At 41.5% G+C, this 19,887-nt stretch overlaps 2 protein-coding genes across 2 annotated transcripts; both read left to right on the top strand.

Annotated features, from left to right (window-relative positions):
- Positions 1-9,460: 9,460 nt before the first annotated feature.
- Positions 9,461-15,506, top strand: coq9 (coenzyme Q9 homolog (S. cerevisiae)). The gene is made up of 9 exons (XM_086301974.1): positions 9,461-9,562; positions 11,396-11,621; positions 11,733-11,868; positions 11,959-12,101; positions 12,860-12,944; positions 13,025-13,129; positions 14,272-14,427; positions 14,652-14,705; positions 14,876-15,506. Exons 1-9 carry the CDS (start codon positions 9,505-9,507, stop codon positions 14,909-14,911), a joined length of 999 nt encoding a protein of 332 aa, XP_086158100.1. The 5' UTR covers positions 9,461-9,504; the 3' UTR covers positions 14,912-15,506.
- A 122-nt stretch (positions 15,507-15,628) lies between these two features.
- polr2c (RNA polymerase II subunit C) lies at positions 15,629-19,664 on the top strand. The gene is made up of 9 exons (XM_086301975.1): positions 15,629-15,832; positions 17,107-17,156; positions 17,398-17,466; positions 17,556-17,608; positions 17,997-18,125; positions 18,209-18,260; positions 18,363-18,531; positions 18,625-18,699; positions 19,211-19,664. Exons 1-9 carry the CDS (start codon positions 15,747-15,749, stop codon positions 19,353-19,355), a joined length of 828 nt encoding a protein of 275 aa, XP_086158101.1. The 5' UTR covers positions 15,629-15,746; the 3' UTR covers positions 19,356-19,664.
- Positions 19,665-19,887: the final 223 nt, after the last annotated feature.

The raw sequence follows: 19,887 nt of genomic DNA, 5'->3' as shown, positions 1-19,887 counted from the left end.
AAAGTATTTGAGCCTGGCCCACAGGCTGTGTGAAGGTTCTTCATACATTATGTATACTTGACTTAATATAAATTAATTTAGACGCAATAGGTTTATGCTTACCTAATACAGGATGATCCAAAATATATTTTTCAAACCTTTTCATGGAAAAGTTTTTAACTATTAAATTTATTAAAATTACTTCTTTTTTTTGCACAATTCGATGGTCTTAGTTTTATTGTAATTTACAGGCGTGATTGAGTTTAAATGTATAAACACTGAAAAAGAGTGTTCGCGTTTGGGAAATTAAATGCTCTATATGTAAATTTTAGCTACAAGTTTATGATTACTGGGACACAGACGTGAAAAACGCACACACACAAACATACACACCTAATTCAGGCGTTTTATTTTGAAATGCTCTGACTGGATTTCCGCTGTGGGAGCGAGTCGCGCGGTGGTGACGCCGCTGTGAGCAGCTGATATGGCGGCGTTGCTAAGAGGTCTGCGGGCTGGAAGGGCACTCCGTGGCCTGAGCAGCGGTAAGAAGGGGTCACCGCTGGTTTTGTGATTATACCGGAGAGCCGGGGACACGTTTTCCAGAACGCGTGTCTGTGTTATCAGCGCCTTTAGAACGAGCGTTTTATTAGCGTTAGCTGATCGCGCCAAAGGTGATCATGAAGGACGATATCAGCAACAGGGAACTGAGTGTAGCTCCAAAAACGGGGCTATTAGGAGGTTTGTAGTGTCCAGGTTGGCTCTGCCGGGCAGACCTCACAGGTGACTGCAGGGTAAACACGTAAACAGGTTCCTACACCGGGAGGGGGCGTGCTGTCTGCAGTTATACAAGCTGTCTGAGCGTTTCTAATGAAACCCCTAATTATAGCTCCCTTTTCCTCTTATCATTGCAAGTTCTGTGAAACACACATGTGCAGTCTCCTATTGAAGTGTATCTACGGTAAAGCTTCAGTATTTGTTGATTAGAGTTTGCAAAAAATGTACCAAACCGCACATTTTCCACTGAAATACACACTTAAACTATGAAAGCTATCAATCGTTTGATACCTAAACAGCCTAATTTATACTGAGTTAGTATAACAAATCAATTTTAAAATCCTCCCGTTGGAATACTGGGGTATTTTTTATAATTTGCCCACATTTTATTGGAATAATTTGATAGAAAATATATAGAATATATATATATATATATATATATATATATATATATATATATATATATATATATATATATATATATATATATATATATAATAGTTAATGAATAAACGAATAAAGCTAAGTCCATATGTCCTACACTGACAGGTCACTTTATTAGGTGCTAGCACTGTGCTAGACGCCCTTTCTCCTTCAGAGGTGCTTTAATTCTTCATGGCTCAGATTCAGCAAGGTGCTGGAAACTTTCCTCTGAGATTTTGGTCCATGTTGACATGAATGCATCACCCCGAGACTATAGATTTATCAGCTACACATCTATGAATGTGTTCTACAACATCCCAAAGGACTGGTGACTGGAGGCCATTTGAGTACAGTGAACTCTTTTTATGTTCAAGAAACCAGTTTGAGATGATGTGACGTGTTCAACCTGCTGGAAGCAGCCATCGGAAGATGGTCATATGGAGATGGTCAGCAACAATACTCAGATAGGCTGTGGTGTTTGAATGGTGTTCAGCTGGTTTCAAGAAGCGTGCCAGGGAAATTCTCCCACCTTATTAAACCACCACCAGCCTGAACTGTTGAGACGAGGATCGACAGTCATCAGACCAGGCAACATTTTTCCAGTGTTGTGCGTTCAGAGATCTTCTTCTGCTTTTCACTGGATATTTTCTCTTTTCAGACCGTTCTCTGTAAACTAGAGATGGTTGTGTGGGGAAATTCCCAGCAGGTCATCAGTTTCTGAAATATTCTCTCACAACAACCATGGCGCTTTCAAAGTCATTTTTCCTCCCATTCTGATGCTCAGTGTAAACTTCAGCAGGTCATCTTGACCATGTCTATATGCCAGTATACACTGAATAGCTGACACATGATTGGCTGATTAGATATTTGCCTTAACAAGCAGCTGATGTAGTGACCAATGAGTGTAGTATAATAAGTATTTAGTGCAGCATTCTCACCAATATTTCTCTTAAGTGTAACAGATGGGGAAATAAAGTACTTCATACCATTTGATAAATTGTACAGGTTTCACTGAGCTTGAGTTTAATGTAAATGTGAGACTTTGTACTGTGGTTTGTCACATTTAATCCTTTTTCTAAAAGTTTGGTAAAAGTGTGAACAACAACAGCACACACTGGGAGGAAAGTGACAGGCGATAGAGATTCGATACAGCACGATTATTACGAGAAATAAACAAGTACACCGTATTAAAAATGAATCTGTGGAAGTAAATCCATATATTTGTATGCTCCAGTGGTGGCTGCACCAACAGCAACAAACCCTCAGTGCGGCAGTCTGAGACGAGGCTTCCGCTGTGCAGGGCTGAGGCTTCAGGATGAGTCCAAATCTGACAAGCCTCCCTCCTCAACCTCCTCATCCACCACCTACCATGAGCACTACCAGGCTCGCTCTGCTGAACAGGACACGGCGGCACAGCTGCCTCTTCTTCTTACATTCTCCCCCCTCCCTCTCCTGTTTCTACTTCAATCATGAAAACTGATCAATGATCAGCTGATCGGCTCTCTTGTTTGTTTATCCCACTTTGCGCCGAAAGAGGAAACCAGCGGATGTCGCGCTAAACAACAGCAGCACGTTTAAGCTTGATCAGCTGTTGTTAGAATTTATTTAATATTAATTTCTAGTATCAGCTGATGTTTGCTGGAGCCACAGCTGTAAAGCTGCTGGTCATGATATGGTTTGGTTATCTGGTGAGAGGGAAACATGAAGATGAAACCAGGAGATGTCCTTACTGGATCATCAGAGCTGTGATGGAGAAACAGGTTTACCTTTTAGGTGACATGAATGAGTTGAAGGGAAGTTATGAACTGTTTCTGAGAGACAAATAACCCCAGGATCCTTTTTTAGGTACAGTGGGGCAAAAAAGTATTTAGTCAGCCACCGATTGTGCAAGTTCCCCCCCAAAATGATGACAGAGGTCAGTAATTTGCACCAGAGGTACACGTCAACTGTGAGAGACAGAATGTGAAGAAAAAAAATCCATGAATTCACATGGTAGGATTTGTAAAGAATTTATTCGTAAATCAGGGTGGAAAATAAGTATTTGGTCAATAACAAAAATACAACTCAATACTTTGTAACATAACCTTTGTTGGCAATAACAGAGGTCAAACGTTTACTATAGGTCTTTACCAGGTTTGCACACACAGTAGCTGGTATTTTGGCCCATTCCTCCATGCAGATCTTCTCGAGAGCAGTGATGTTTTGGGGCTGTCGCCGAGCAACACGGACTTTCAACTCCCGCCACAGATTTTCTATGGGGTTGAGGTCTGGAGACTGGCTAGGCCACTCCAGGACTTTCAAATGCTTCTTACGGAGCCACTCCTTTGTTGCCCGGGCGGTGTGTTTTGGATCATTGTCATGTTGGAAGACCCAGCCTCGTTTCATCTTCAAAGTTCTCACTGATGGAAGGAGGTTTTGGCTCAAAATCTCACGATACATGGCCCCATTCATTCTGTCCTTAACACGGATCAGTCGTCCTGTCCCCTTGGCAGAAAAACAGCCCCATAGCATGATGTTTCCACCCCCATGCTTCACAGTAGGTATGGTGTTCTTGGGATGCAACTCAGTATTCTTCTTCCTCCAAACACGACGAGTTGAGTTTATACCAAAAAGTTCTACTTTGGTTTCATCTGACCACATGACATTCTCCCAATCCTCTGCTGTATCATCCATGTGCTCTCTGGCAAACTTCAGACGGGCCTGGACATGCACTGGCTTCAGCAGCGGAACACGTCTGGCACTGCGGGATTTGATTCCCTGCCGTTGTAGTGTGTTACTGATGGTGACCTTTGTTACTTTGGTCCCAGCTCTCTGCAGGTCATTCACCAGGTCCCCCCGTGTGGTTCTGGGATCTTTGCTCACCGTTCTCATGATCATTTTGACCCCACGGGATGAGATCTTGCGTGGAGCCCCAGATCGTGGGAGATTATCAGTGGTCTTGTATGTCTTCCATTTTCTGATGATTGCTCCCACAGTTGATTTTTTCACACCAAGCTGCTTGCCTATTGTAGATTCACTCTTCCCAGTCTGGTGCAGGTCTACAATACTTTTCCTGGTGTCCTTCGAGAGCACTTTGGTCTTGGCCATGGCGGAGTTTGGAGTCTGACTGTTTGAGGCTGTGGACAGGTGTCTTTTATACAGATGATGAGTTCAAACAGGTGCCATTCATACAGGTAACGAGTGGGGGACAGAAAAGCGTCTTACAGAAGACGTTACAGGTCTGTGAGAGCCAGAGATTTTCCTTGTTTGAGGTGACCAAATACTTATTTGCCACCCTGATTTACGGATAAATTCTTTACAAATCCTACCATGTGAATTCATGGATTTTTTTTTCACATTCTGTCTCTCACAGTTGACGTGTACCTCTGGTGCAAATTACTGACCTCTGTCATCATTTTAAGTGGGGGAACTTGCACAATCGGTGGCTGACTAAATACTTTTTTGCCCCACTGTAGCTGACAGCTGGTAACTGTGCAGGTGCGGATCTAGCAAAGTTTTGCCAGGGGGCCAGGTAGGGCATTAACAGGGAGAGGGGGGCACAAAGAAATACTTTTCTTTCTTATTCTCATTTAAAATGTCTAGCTTTTAAAAAAATAATTATCTGAATCTTACAACAAACGATTGATAGATTGATGCATATATACCATCAGAACAGTGTACATCACTGTCACAACAGTGTTTATTTTCATTCAAAGGCTTTATGATTTTTCCTATAATGGTGGGCCGGTCTCTAGTCAAAATGCCCGGGCCAATTTTCTGTCCCAGTCCAGCCCTGTATGCAGCTCATCTGCAGTCTGGTGTTGCCTACATCTTCCTATTCAGAAGGCAGAATTTCCGAGTTCTGAGTACAATCAAAGCACCACAACTGCAGTTTTTGTGTTGGATGTAAAAGGCGCACATGACGCCGTGACGTAGGCTAGAATCATGGCAGTAGTCAATGACGGTCCAGGCGTGGGACTTGTTTTGTGGAAATATGCACATTATCTTTTCCTTTCTATTGGTAGGTGGCACAGTGCACTTGTGGCAAGTAAGCAAGCTAGAAGACTGGCAAAGTTATGGAAGCAACACATTAACAAGAGAATTCTGAGTAAAACCAAAGTTACTTTCCCTAGTAACTAGTTACTTTGAAAGTAACGAGTAACTTGAAGTAACTGAGTTACTTTTGAGAGAACTAGTAATGTAACTAAGTTACTATTTTAAAGTAACTTACCCAACACTGGTTACTGATGGTGACCTTTGTTACTTTGGTCCCAGCTCTCTGCAGGTCATTCACCAGGTCCCCCCGTGTGGTTCTGGGATCTTTGCTCACCGTTCTCATGATCATTTTGACCCCACGGGATGAGATCTTGCGTGGAGCCCCAGATCGTGGGAGATTATCAGTGGTCTTGTATGTCTTCCATTTTCTGATGATTGCTCCCACAGTTGATTTTTTCACACCAAGCTGCTTGCCTATTGTAGATTCACTCTTCCCAGTCTGGTGCAGGTCTACAATACTTTTCCTGGTGTCCTTCGAGAGCTCTTTGGTCTTGGCCATGGCGGAGTTTGGAGTCTGACTGTTTGAGGCTGTGGACAGGTGTCTTTTATACAGATGATGAGTTCAAACAGGTGCCATTCATACAGGTAACGAGTGGGGGACAGAAAAGCGTCTTACAGAAGACGTTACAGGTCTGTGAGAGCCAGAGATTTTCCATGTTTGAGGTGACCAAATACTTATTTGCCACCCTGATTTACGGATAAATTCTTTACAAATCCTACCATGTGAATTCATGGATTTTTTTTTCACATTCTGTCTCTCACAGTTGAAGTGTACCTCTGGTGCAAATTACTGACCTCTGTCATCATTTTAAGTGGGGGAACTTGCACAATCGGTGGCTGACTAAATACTTTTTTGCCCCACTGTATGTGGGAATAGTTTTAAACTGCCATCTCTGTCTTTCCACATGTTCTGTGAGCTTTAAAGGTGTATTTACCAAAAGCACAGGTACCTCATATTGTGTTCAAGCACTCATACATGACACACCATCCTCTCAGACATGTAATTACTCAGCGGTAGATGATGTTGAGGAAGCTTTAGGGGATCTGTCCTGGGCCGCATACCTGCACTGTGAAACATGTCTGAAATTTTTTGTATTGACTGTAACGTTTATTTTATTCATATCCTACAAAACATTTGAAGAACAGAAGCTGACCCAAAGTGCTTCAAAGATGGGCACAATATCATTCGAGATTTCCTAAAAACACAGTATCAATATACATGAAAGGCATGTTTTCTCACATTAACTAATTATTAGTTAAAGTAAAAATCACAGTAAAAATCAAATCAAAGGGGTATTTATACAAGTGTGAATCTTAATGTAAAGCTATTCTAATATAAACGTGGAAGTGCAAATGAGTGTAATAAAAAGCCTTTAAGATCCAATCAGAGCCAAATTACAAAATGTTATTCTAATGTTATCGTACAAAGGTCTAGAAGGTTCCCTGTCGCTCTGTAAGTGACAGTGAAGAGATGTGTTTAAAGTCTGCAAAACAGAAAAAACCGCTTACGTGACATACCAATAATTAGAGGTTTGTTCTTGACTCCGGTGTTTCAGGAGCTCCGAGGAGCAAACAACGTGACGCAGCACCGGCAGAGGCTCGTAATCAGCTCCTAACGACGGCGTGAACACCAAGCAGCTCCCGCTACACGGCTACCCGCAGTATCAAAGGCTTAACGTTTGTCTACTGCTCTCCTAAAAGGCCTCTGGTGGCAGAATTAACTAAAGAAACAAAACGTAAACCGAGCCTACACGAAGACTTGCCTGCTGTCCTGATGGCGGTTAAACTCAGCTACAGTTACGTCAGAGCGTGTTTCCGGTTCCTATTTTCAAAGTAAAGTATTTGAGCCTGGCCCACGGGCCCACAGGCTGTGTGAAGGTTCTTCATACATTATGTATACTTGACCAGGGGCGGAGCGTGGGGGTGGCTTACGGGGCTTAAGCCCGGGTTGTTTTGTCAGAAGCCCGGGGTATTTTGGAGTGTAATTTTTTCATAGTTAGATGCCTGGCTGACAACTGTATAAAACAAAAAGTACACACAATATTCGAAGCACATAGTGCACACTGTGGGAATTTACGACTGTGCGTGAATCCCCCCCTGATATTGGTATGATCCAAGCTCAGGCACTAAGCGACTGAGCGAGGGGGCGGGGCAGCTGCTGCCCGTGAGTGCGCTGTTGGAGAGACGGAGCCAGCCATACTAAGGAGAGTTTAAGTTTGACCAGGTACCAAAGCAAATCATTCGTACCGTACAAATAATGTAAATATGACGGTGCATCACGAAAGATTGATATGAAACTGATCACTTGACCAATATTACGTTACTTGCTCTTCAAGTGAATCAACAAATGGCAAAATGAAAAGCCGAACAAATGCTATTTTTTTTAGAGAGTCTTAGCTTACGTGTGTTTATTTCATATTTTCAGTTCTTACCCTCCCCGACTAAATCGGTTTCAGTTATGTACTGAAACATAAGAATGGACATTCGAGGGTTCTTTCAAAGAAAAAACTCAGGTAAATGTTATTTTATATATTATGCTTTGTATGTTGTTCAGTATATTTCTATGCAAAACAAGAGGGATTTCAGTACACAGCAGGATATTCACATTTGTAACCAGATATTTACACTTTAGGGAGAAAACATAAAACATTTTTACTGTACAACATCAATTTAGAGTAAATTTTTGTTTTAGATAAATATTGAAATATATTTTGAATTAGTTAAATTTCAGAATAAAGAGAGACAGAGCTATTTTTATCACTTTCATCAAATTTAGGAGTACATGTACACTAAATTTATTGTTAATTAATAAGAAAACTCCAGACGATTCCATTCTGAGCTGAAGAAGCTTCTGATAGGTTAGTAGAGTCCATGTGAGTAAATTGGTGGCACAGCTGTGGATGCATATAAGGCAAAACACAGAGCCTGTTTCTTTGACATGGGAAAATCAAGAGATATCAACCAAAACACCAGGAAAAGAACTGTGGAGCTCCATAAATGTGGCTCAAGTTTGAATACAATTTGGTGCCATTTGCAATTAAGAAATACAGATAGTTTCTCTCTGTACTCTTAAAGTTAACAAATATGTTTTTATATTTATCAATCTAAAAAAATAAACATTTAGTCTGATTTGATGTTACAATTAAAAAAGTGTTTTTATCTGAAGAGTAAATATCTGGTTTCAACTGTATATTTGATGATTGTCAGCACAAAGAGGGAGAGAGAGGAGAACGAGGACAGAACAGATGAACAAGAGCAGGTGAGACACACATGTTAGTCAAATGGTTGTTTACCAAAAGTATCACCGTATCATAGGTCCTCATGTATCTCGTACCTAGTGTTTCTTTTTAGGTTTGTTATTTTTCAAATTCTGTATTTATTAAGTTCTGCAGGCTTGTTTGCACAACAAGGCTAAATAATTATATAAACTTTTCTCAATCTAAATAGTGGACTTTGGTAGAATTAAAAAATAAGTGTAGTGCAGGTCTATGATGATTTTTAGTGCTATCATCTAGTTCTGATTCTGGTTCTGTCTTGGTTAAGTCCTCAGTAGTCCTGATTTTGAACTGTTGTAGTCCTGTTTTAATTCTGGATCAGTTCTGGGTCTGGTTGAATTGGGGTTTAGTCCTCGTGTCTTGATACAGCCCTGACCTTGTTCTGCCTTGCTGCTTAATTAAAAAACTAGTTTAAGGTGTCCTGCACATGTGATATATATTTTTCCCTATATGAAGTCATTCTTTTTTGAACAGAGCCTATTAATCTTTTAGTCATTTCTACACCCCCCCCCCCCCCCCCCCCAAAAAAAAAAAAAAAAAAAAAATCCCACATGCATACTACTCTTTGGGCTAAGCCCCGGGTGTTTCAAATGTCTGGCTCCGCCTCTGTACTTGACTTAATATAAATTAATTTAGACGCAATAGGTTTATGCTTACCTGATACAGGATGATCCAAAATATATTTTTCAAACCTTTTCATGGAAAAGTTTTTAACTATTAAATTTATTAAAATTACTTCTTTTTTTTGCACAATTCGATGGTCTTAGTTTTATTGTAATTTACAGGCGTGATTGAGTTTAAATGTATAAACACTGAAAAAGAGTGTTCGCGTTTGGGAAATTAAATGCTCTATATGTAAATTTTAGCTACAAGTTTATGATTACTGGGACACAGACGTGAAAAACGCACACACACAAACATACACACCTAATTCAGGCGTTTTATTTTGAAATGCTCTGACTGGATTTCCGCTGTGGGAGCGAGTCGCGCGGTGGTGACGCCGCTGTGAGCAGCTGATATGGCGGCGTTGCTAAGAGGTCTGCGGGCTGGAAGGGCACTCCGTGGCCTGAGCAGCGGTAAGAAGGGGTCACCGCTGGTTTTGTGATTATACCGGAGAGCCGGGGACACGTTTTCCAGAACGCGTGTCTGTGTCTGCGTTATCAGCGCCTTTAGAACGAGCGTTTTATTAGCGTTAGCTGATCGCGCCAAAGGTGATCATGAAGGACGATATCAGCAACAGGGAACTGAGTGTAGCTCCAAAAACGGGGCTATTAGGAGGTTTGTAGTGTCCGGGTTGGCTCTGCCGGGCAGACCTCACAGGTGACTGCAGGGTAAACACGTAAACAGGTTCCTACACCGGGAGGGGGCGTGCTGTCTGCAGTTATACAAGCTGTCTGAGCGTTTCTAATGAAACCCCTAATTATAGCTCCCTTTTCCTCTTATCATTGCAAGTTCTGTGAAACACACATGTGCAGTCTCCTATTGAAGTGTATCTACGGTAAAGCTTCAGTATTTGTTGATTAGAGTTTGCAAAAAATGTACCAAACCGCACATTTTCCACTGAAATACACACTTAAACTATGAAAGCTATCAATCGTTTGATACCTAAACAGCCTAATTTATACTGAGTTAGTATAACAAATCAATTTTAAAATCCTCCCGTTGGAATACTGGGGTATTTTTTATAATTTGCCCACATTTTATTGGAATAATTTGATAGAAAATATATAGAATATATATATATATATAATAGTTAATGAAGTAACGAATAAAGCTAAGTCCATATGTCCTACACTGACAGGTCACTTTATTAGGTGCTAGCACTGTGCTAGACGCCCTTTCTCCTTCAGAGGTGCTTTAATTCTTCATGGCTCAGATTCAGCAAGGTGCTGGAAACTTTCCTCTGAGATTTTGGTCCATGTTGACATGAATGCATCACCCCGAGACTATAGATTTATCAGCTACACATATATGAATGTGTTCTACAACATCCCAAAGGACTGGTGACTGGAGGCCATTTGAGTACAGTGAACTCTTTTTATGTTCAAGAAACCAGTTTGAGATGATGTGACGTGTTCAACCTGCTGGAAGCAGCCATCGGAAGATGGTCATATGGAGATGGTCAGCAACAATACTCAGATAGGCTGTGGTGTTTGAATGGTGTTCAGCTGGTTTCAAGAAGCGTGCCAGGGAAATTCTCCCACCTTATTAAACCACCACCAGCCTGAACTGTTGAGACGAGGATCGACAGTCATCAGACCAGGCAACATTTTTCCAGTGTTGTGCGTTCAGAGATCTTCTTCTGCTTTTCACTGGATATTTTCTCTTTTCAGACCGTTCTCTGTAAACTAGAGATGGTTGTGTGGGGAAATTCCCAGCAGGTCTTCAGTTTCTGAAATATTCTCTCACAACAACCATGGCGCTTTCAAAGTCATTTTTCCTCCCATTCTGATGCTCAGTGTAAACTTCAGCAGGTCATCTTGACCATGTCTATATGCCAGTATACACTGAATAGCTGACACATGATTGGCTGATTAGATATTTGCCTTAACAAGCAGCTGATGTAGTGACCAATGAGTGTAGTATAATAAGTATTTAGTGCAGCATTCTCACCAATATTTCTCTTAAGTGTAACAGATGGGGAAATAAAGTACTTCATACCATGTGATAAATTGTACAGGTTTCACTGAGCTTGAGTTTAATGTAAATGTGAGACTTTGTACTGTGGTTTGTCACATTTAATCCTTTTTCTAAAAGTTTGGTAAAAGTGTGAACAACAACAGCACACACTGGGAGGAAAGTGACAGGCGATAGAGATTCGATACAGCACGATTATTACGAGAAATAAACAAGTACACCGTATTAAAAATGAATCTGTGGAAGTAAATCCATATATTTGTATGCTCCAGTGGTGGCTGCACCAACAGCAACAAACCCTCAGTGCGGCAGTCTGAGACGAGGCTTCCGCTGTGCAGGGCTGAGGCTTCAGGATGAGTCCAAATCTGACAAGCCTCCCTCCTCAACCTCCTCATCCACCACCTACCATGAGCACTACCAGGCTCGCTCTGCTGAACAGGACACGGCGGCTTCTGCTTCCGATCCGGCAGCCGACCAGTCTACCGATCCAAACACCAGGTCAGTAATCGTTACATTAGTCACTTCTGTCATTCAACGGGGATTTTACAAGATGCTTTCTGATGTGGGAGAGCTACACTTGGTCTCACATTGCCGTTTGTCTTTGTGAAGTTACCAGGATCAGAGCGGGGAGCAAGATGAGGAGTATGAAACAGAGGAGCAGCTTCAGGCTCGAATCCTGACTGCCGCTCTGGAGTTTGTTCCTCTGCACGGCTGGTCGATGGAAGCTATCGCAGCTGGTGCTGAGGTGAGAGAGTAGTTCAAAGACTTTATCGTGTAGCCCTGTGTTCGTATGTAAGCTGCACCGTTAACGCTGTGGTTGTTGTGTCTGTACCAGAGTCTGGGTTTGTCTTCTGCTTCCACCGGTATGTTCGAGAAAGGATCCGGAGACCTGGTCCTACATTTCATCGCTCAGTGCAATGCGCAGCTGACGGAGATCCTGGCTGAACAGCACAATCAGGTCCAGCTGGGCCAGGCTGAGTATGTATACACAGCAGCTCACTTTGCAGTTCAGCTACACTATATTGTCACAAGTATTTGCTCTCTGCTTTCACAAACGTATGCACTTGATCATGACATTATCTAAAACCTTTTGGTGTGTTGAAGCATTAAGAGTTCCTTTCACTGGAACTAAGAGGCCGAGCCCAATTCCTGAAAAACATTCCCACACTATAATCCCTCCTACACCAAACTTTACACTTTGCCGGTTGCCAGGACAGCGGTACTTGTCAGTCTGCACTGTGCTAACCCAGACTCATCCATCCGATTGCTAGACATGTAATTCATCTCTCCAGAGAACACGTTTGAACTGCTCGAGAGTCCAGTGCCATTGTGCTTTACACTACTGCATCTGATGCTTTGCATTGTGCTTGGTGATCTAACGCTTGGATGCAGCTGCACGGCCATGGAAACATATTCAGTAATGCTCTCTGTGCACTGTTCTTGAGCTAATCTAAAGGCCACATGAAGTTTGGAGGTTTGCATTGACTGACAGCAGCCTACAGGCCTCTAGGGACTTGATTTTATTTATCTGTGGCCATGGAGGTGACTGGAACACCTGAATTCAATGATTTGGATGGATGAGTGAGTAGTTTAGGGAAAACTGTGCAGATTCAGCTTGAGCTCAGGTTTAATTCAGGTCGATTATTCACCTACGCTTTAGGCTGGAAAATAAAACACTCAGCGGGACAGGTAATATGAAAAAATGTGAGAGATGTAAAGACAGATTTCTCTTGCAGACCAAAGAAGACTGCAGATTTTATAAGAGACGCTGTAGAGACCAGACTGCGCATGTACATCCCCTACATCGAAACATGGCCACAGGTACAGCATGGAACACTGAGAATATGAGCTTCTGAGTGTGCTCACAGGTCAGGAAGCTTTACTTGATATTGTCTTCTCAGGCAATGAGCCTACTGCTGCTTCCCCACAACATCCCCGACAGCCTGAAGCACCTCTCCACGCTGATGGACGACATCTGGTACTACGCCGGAGACCGATCCACAGACGTGAGTGGATCCTGTCACCCTTCTTCTTCTTCTTCTTCTTCTCCTCCTCATAGCTTCCTGTCCCCCTTTCATCACCACCCTCAAAATATCCGACCTGCCACCTCCCAGGTTACTGCCCCTATCGACACCTCACTTTGTCCTTGCTGGTACACTGAAAATACTTGTTTCTTATTAGCTGGCAGGTGCCACTTGAGCATTTATATAAAAACAGCGAATGATCGCTCCAGTCAGCAGATTATATCACAGATACTGTTTAACTAACAAAGAGAAAAAGAGGGCTAACGACCTTCTCATGAGTGATCGTTTTCCATTTTTTTATTGATACATTTGTAGTAATTGGTAATATTTGATTTGTTTCAGTAAAGGTGTAACCTCGGAAAACTATTGACACCTGCAGCCGTAACACAAACTCCAGTCGTGCTTAAATTTGCAGGCAATGCATGCTCTCACACTGTGTGCAAGGACAAAATCACCACTATCACATACGTATTGTCTAAGCTGTAGCTAACTAACCAGCCCCATGTTGGCTCTTGTTGTATTTACATTTAAGTTTGCATGTTGCGATAAATCGGTGCAATCATTTTCCTGGCAAAATCTAAAGAAATGAGTGGCAGTTCAAGGCTTTTGCACAGCACTGTTTTCTGGTGCAGTCTCCTGTGTGCTCTTCTTTAAAGCTGACCTTTTAGATTAGATTAGATAGAACTTTATTAATCCCTCGGGTGGGTTCCTCTGGGAAATTCGATTTCCAAAAAAGCACAGCACAGAAGTTACAGAGTTACAGAATATTATATATATATATATATATATATATATACACACACACACACACACACACACACACACACACACATATATATATAAATACAGAGACAATATAAATAGAATATACGAAGGGGATAAATAGAATAAATAGGAATAAAAATAAAAATACAAGTGAATTGCACATTTCAAGTATTGAGTCTATTGCACCGTTGACTATTTACAAAAGTATTGCACAAAAGGTATTGCACAGTGAGGTGAAGAGGCACTACAGCTTAGTTGTTTTATGTGCCACTGCATCCGTTTTACTTACTTTACTTTTGAGTTTACCTTGAAATAAATGTGGACTAGGAGTAAAACTGCAGGACTCATTTCTGTTGTAGATGAATTGGTACACAAAGCGTGCGGCGCTGACGGGCATCTACAACACCACAGAGCTGGTGATGATTCAGGATTCCTCTCCAGACTACCAGGACACCTGGGCCTTCCTCGATAACCGCATCCAAGATGTAGTCAACATGGCCACCACAGCCAAACAGGTAGAGAGTGAAACATTGTTAAAGACTCACTCCTGACTTCTTTTGAATGTTTTTGCAGAAGCACATCTTTAATCGCTTTGCAGCATCACCCAGCAACGATAATAACAAATAAATGACCTGAGATTTAGCGTTTTAAGAGAAATCATGTAAAAATGAGTCTTTATGTGACACCTGAACCTGTTCTTCAGCCATGTGTAAGCTGTATGTTCCACTTTGATGTGTAGGTGCAGTCAACAGGTGAAGCAGTGGTGCAGGGACTCATGGGAGCTGCTGTTACAGTGAGTCTTTTGTGTTATATTCACCATTTAAATTCACTCTTCTCATAACTTCTGCCACAGGATTAGTGGAGATACTTAAGTCTTCACCCTCTTCTTAGATTTGTGCTCTTAACTCTCACGTTCTTGAAGGAAACTGTGTTCATTAATGTCTGCACGCCTCTTTTTCACAGCTGAAGAACCTCACAGGATTGAACCAGAGAAGATGAAGCACCGATCCCGACCGTCCACATGATGAGCAGAACTCTGAAATATTGGACTATAGCTGTTAATAAACAATAGAAGGAGCAAATTTGTTTCTGATCACCTGCAGAAACTCTCACCCGCTGATCCTTTCACTCTCCTGCTCAGATCATTTTTTCCTTTGTACAGAAGGACACAGATCTGCAATTTAGTTGTTGAATCAAGTGAAAGTTCAATAAAATAGTAATTGTATATTTAACTTTTTTTTTTTTTTTGGTTTGTCTTCAGTTGTGAAATCAGTTTCCCACTAAAGAACTACGTTTCAGGTCAAAGTCACTATATTTTACTAGAGCGAAAACCCTGTGCCACCAGAATGATTTGAAATGTTCTGCAGTTAAAGTTTTGTATATAGAGACTTTAAAGTGTCTGATTTGGGACGTTTGCATTAATTGTAATTGGTCTAACTGTATTACAATGAAAAAGCAATTTTGAAACGTCAATACATTGTCTGTTAATGTCTTGGTTTGCCCACCAATCTAAACGCTTGAAATATTTGTTTTAGATTAATGTGAGACAATAAAGTTCTTGCCTGAAAAGGAATATGCAGATAATGTTTGCAAGCAAGTCAAACTTGAGAGTTTGTGCTTTTGTTTTGAAAAGGGAGCTACCGTCGTCTGTAACCCGGTGGTTAAAAGAAGACCCGCCTTCGAGCCTCTTTTGACCCAATCACTGTACGCGTTTACATCTCGAGGCCAATCAGCGCCTCGTAAATATTTCCGTGGAGGTCTTCAAGCAGAAGCAGCGGTAGTGTGAAGTGTGTTGATAGTGAAACGTCTAGTTTAGCTTCATTTAGCTTCAGTAATGCCGTATGCTAACCAGCCAACGGTAAAGATCACAGAGCTGACAGATGAAAATGTCAAGTTTGTCATCGAAAACACGGATTTGGCGTAAGTACGAGTATATTTTCCCTTGTGCAGTGTGTGAGGAGGACGAGGGCGGCCATTATTCTCAGCACCAAAACACACGCTGAGTAACAGTGTAAAGCTGCTTTCGTTTAACTCGTATAACTAATATTTAATATACAATATAATTATTATTTAAGTGTATGTTAAGCTAGCTGAATGTGGAAGTAAACGCAGGTGCTTCACATTAGTTAGGTCATGTTTTTAAATGGGTCTTTAGTCTACTGTGAATGAATTACCATTTAGGACAAAGTTTCATATACAAATAACCAATAAGTAAATGCATAGGCTGTAAAAATAAAGAAATATAAGTAGAAGTCAAATGGGCTAGTTTACTGCACAGTAACATTTATTCCATTAGTTTTTTATATTTTCCAGCGTTGATTAAAATGTACATTTTTCTCTAATCTTTTTTTTTTTTTAAATAAGGAAATGAAAATTCCTAAAGATTAAAGTATTTTCCTGCCTTTCCTTTGTTAGATTACCAGGTTTAACTGGCAGTCTAACAACACACCAATTAAAGCTGAGGAAACTTCATTGGACACTATCTTAAAATGTAGTTTTCTTTGTCTTGCAATTCTGTAAAATGTGTTTTGTCTGATAATTAAAAGAAACATTTCATTGATTAGGCAATCAATCATAAAAAAAATCAGCTGTTTCTCGCTAGAAGAATATTTCCTTTCTTTAATTAGTCTCCTGATTATTTTCTCACTTCAGTGACTGTTTGGCCACAGCAGATCAGCTTTCCCTCTAACTTTGTCTCCATATTACTCAGTCTTCAATGTCCCTCATAATTCAAATCTAGCTATCCATCAATTCTAAGCTTGTCCATTATAGTCATTCCAGATAAAAATCTTAACGCCTCTGTGACATCACAACGTGAAAATGTGGAGTGCAATTTTTTTTAATGTCTGAACAGTCCAAAATCTGAAAATACAGAGTTTGCTGATGTTATGACTAAGGAATGCCTCTTTGATTAAAAACAAAAAACAAAACTTTGATCAGTAATCAGCATCAGTAATAGTTTGGTATTTTGCTAGTTGACTTATTAATCATCGTTCATCATTCGTCACTGGAAGCCCTTTTAAATGTTTGTATAATTCAGCCCTCTCAGTTGCAGATTTCAGGTGATCTTGGACTATTAGAATTCGTTCTATGAAGCACACATAAAAACCTGAAAGCACAGTCTGGAGTTTAAGGGGGACTTTAACGGTGTGTTATTCATCTGAAACCATTTTTTTTCTTCTTCTCTTTTTCAGGGTTGCAAACTCCCTCCGCCGTGTCTTTATGTCGGAGGTTCCTACAATAGGTACAGTAGCTTTGTGTGTGTCGTTGCTTAACATCGCCAAGTTCTGGTGGGGTCCTCTGTACAGTTATATAAGTAAGCAGTCAAGTCTCAGCTGCTGTTATGATATGGAGAGCAAAACAAAACGGATATTGTGTTGGATAAAGTTGTGTAGCTTCACCAGAACTCTGGGGAAAGCGTTCAGTATCAAACCCACCTCTGCAAGCCTAAATGACTGACTTGCACTGCACTGCTTCATTTCCAGCCATCGACTGGATCCAGATCGACGCCAATTCGTCTGTACTGCACGATGAGTTTATCGCCCACAGAGTGGGTATGTATGAGAGCGTGTGTAATACCTGTGGTAGTGCAAGAGATCAAAGAAGGCTGCTGTAAAAACCTGAGTGTTTCCTGTATCTTCAGGGCTCATACCACTCACCAGCGACGACATCGTGGACAAAATGCAGTATTCCAGGGTAAGCAGACATTTGTAGCACAGCCAACCACAGTTTCAATTTATCCTTGTTTCTCCAACGTATTTTTAAAAGCTTATCTGTGTTGCCACGCTTGCTGTTCAGGGGACACCTCTCTCTTGTTTCCTGCAAAAACTCCTCCTGCCAGATTAGAGTGCCATTCCTGCTCGTGAGACTCAGAGATGCTGTTCCTAATTTTCAGACATTTGTGGTTTCTACACACGATTTGTCAGCTGCCTGTGACAACATAAACAGACTCAGACTGGTCATTAACCTGATGGTTCCCTGGTGTGAACGATACATGATATCAGATTGTGAACAAAGCCAAGAGCTTCCTAACTTTTGAATGCGGGCGCCGGCTTTAACACCACAACGTCAAATTCTCCTGCAGGACTGCACCTGTGAGGATTTCTGTCAGGAGTGCTCTGTGGAGCTCACCCTGGATGTTCGATGTAACGAGGACCAGACGCGTCACGTGACCTCGCGTGACCTGTTGTCTAACAACCCCAGAGTCATCCCGGTGAGGCTTTTCTCCTTTTTCTAGGATCGTTAGTTGACTGGAAGCAGAGGTGAAGTTGACTGTGGTGCATTGTGGTTTTCTAGGTGACTTCCAGGAGTCGAGACAACGATCCCAACGACTACGTCGAGCAAGATGGTAAAGCTGTATTCACGAGTACATACCGACTGCTGAGGTCTCTGCCTGGTGTCTGTTTTCACATCACTTCATAAATGTTTCTTGTGCTCTGATACCACGCAGACATTTTGCTGGTGAAGCTCCGTAAAGGTCAGGAACTTCGGCTCAGAGCTTACGCTAAGAAAGGTTTTGGGAAGGAACACGCCAAGTGGAACCCAACAGCGGGGGTCTCCTTCGAGTATGACCCCGACAATGCACTGAGACACACAGTTTATCCACGACCCGAGGAGTGGTAGGTTTTCCTCCCAGTTTGGCTCATCTAAAAACTACATTGTTAACGAATAATTATCATAAAAATACTGACACCCAATGCACTGATTCCCAGGCCGAAGAGCGAGTACTCAGAGATCGAAGAGGACGAGTTTCAGGCCCCTTACGACCCCAACGGGAAACCGGAACGGTTAGCAAAGAGCTTCATGATGTTTTCTCATCTTTATTATTCTGCCCACTGGGATTTGCATTACCTGACCTTAGCCAGAAGGATCTAGGTCTGTTTTGATCCCTGAAACCAAACAAGTTTCCTGAATTATTTGAATCGAACATTCACACTAGTGTTTCCCACTGCATGAAAATGTCCTGAGGCAAGCCTATGAGGAGTGTTGCATATTTCCACCCTAAATATTCACAAAGACATCAATACACAGGCTTTTGGAGATGGCCAGAATCTACTGTCAATAAAGAAGCATGAGATGGCTGTGATCGCTTACCTTCTCTTATTTTTGCTTGGTCTACCAAAACGAGCTGGAAATGAACTCCAGACACAAGCAAAGATTAGCACGTTCAGTACCGTGCATGTGTTTTAGGCTCTGAATGCAATCCAGGAAGTTTCAGACTAAATTCTGAAGTTGAATGACTTTGACTTTTATAAGGAAACTTTGCACGCAGCTCGGCTCACATTTCTCCCTGCACAGGTTCTATTACAACGTGGAGTCATGCGGCTCCCTGCGGCCAGAGACCATTGTCATGTCAGCGCTGGCTGTCCTGAAGAAGAAGCTGAGTGACCTCCAAACCCAGCTGAGCCACGAGATCCAGAACGACGTACTGATCATCAACTAAAGGACCTTCCTCCACACCAGCTTGATCTTCACATCCAGAAATGGCTTTGCTGTGTCCTCCCTGCAGGCTGGCAGGATCACTGAGATCTGATCCATTAAAATGTGGGTTGTGTTTTCTGGTCATAATAAATAAATTGAGTCTCAGTCACTAGAAATGTAAAATTCAATGAGTTTGCGAGATCATTGCTTAATTTGGAGTTTGAGCCAAATGCATATTGATCTTTTTTGCTGTCAGTGTAACACTTTAAACTGTTATTTTTCCTTAAATGTTCCTTTTTTTTAAAATAAATATTTTCTAAAGGAAATTATCTTTTTTCATGAAGTGTCCTTATTTCAGTTTTTCTGGGCTTGTGATAACTAACCTGCATCTGCAGCCTGTGAATAAATATGTGGTTTTAATACCAGATTTAGCTGTTTTTAAAATGATATATTTAATCAAGGTTAAATGTAATTAATTAGGTCTAAAGAGTCGGAATATATAAGTGAAGGCGTACAGTTCTTTGGGTGCTGAGTGGATGAAGGGAAAAACGTAT

This window comes from Aulonocara sp. 'chitande type north' Nkhata Bay, linkage group LG7 (assembly GCF_057382095.1).
Source record: "Aulonocara sp. 'chitande type north' Nkhata Bay isolate Kocher_YH1m ecotype deep benthic linkage group LG7, A_spYH_male_GT1.1, whole genome shotgun sequence".
Lineage (NCBI taxonomy): Eukaryota > Metazoa > Chordata > Actinopteri > Cichliformes > Cichlidae > Aulonocara > Aulonocara sp. 'chitande type north' Nkhata Bay.
Note: the sequence above shows the minus strand (reverse complement) of the source record. Positions and strands in the feature narration are given on the sequence as shown.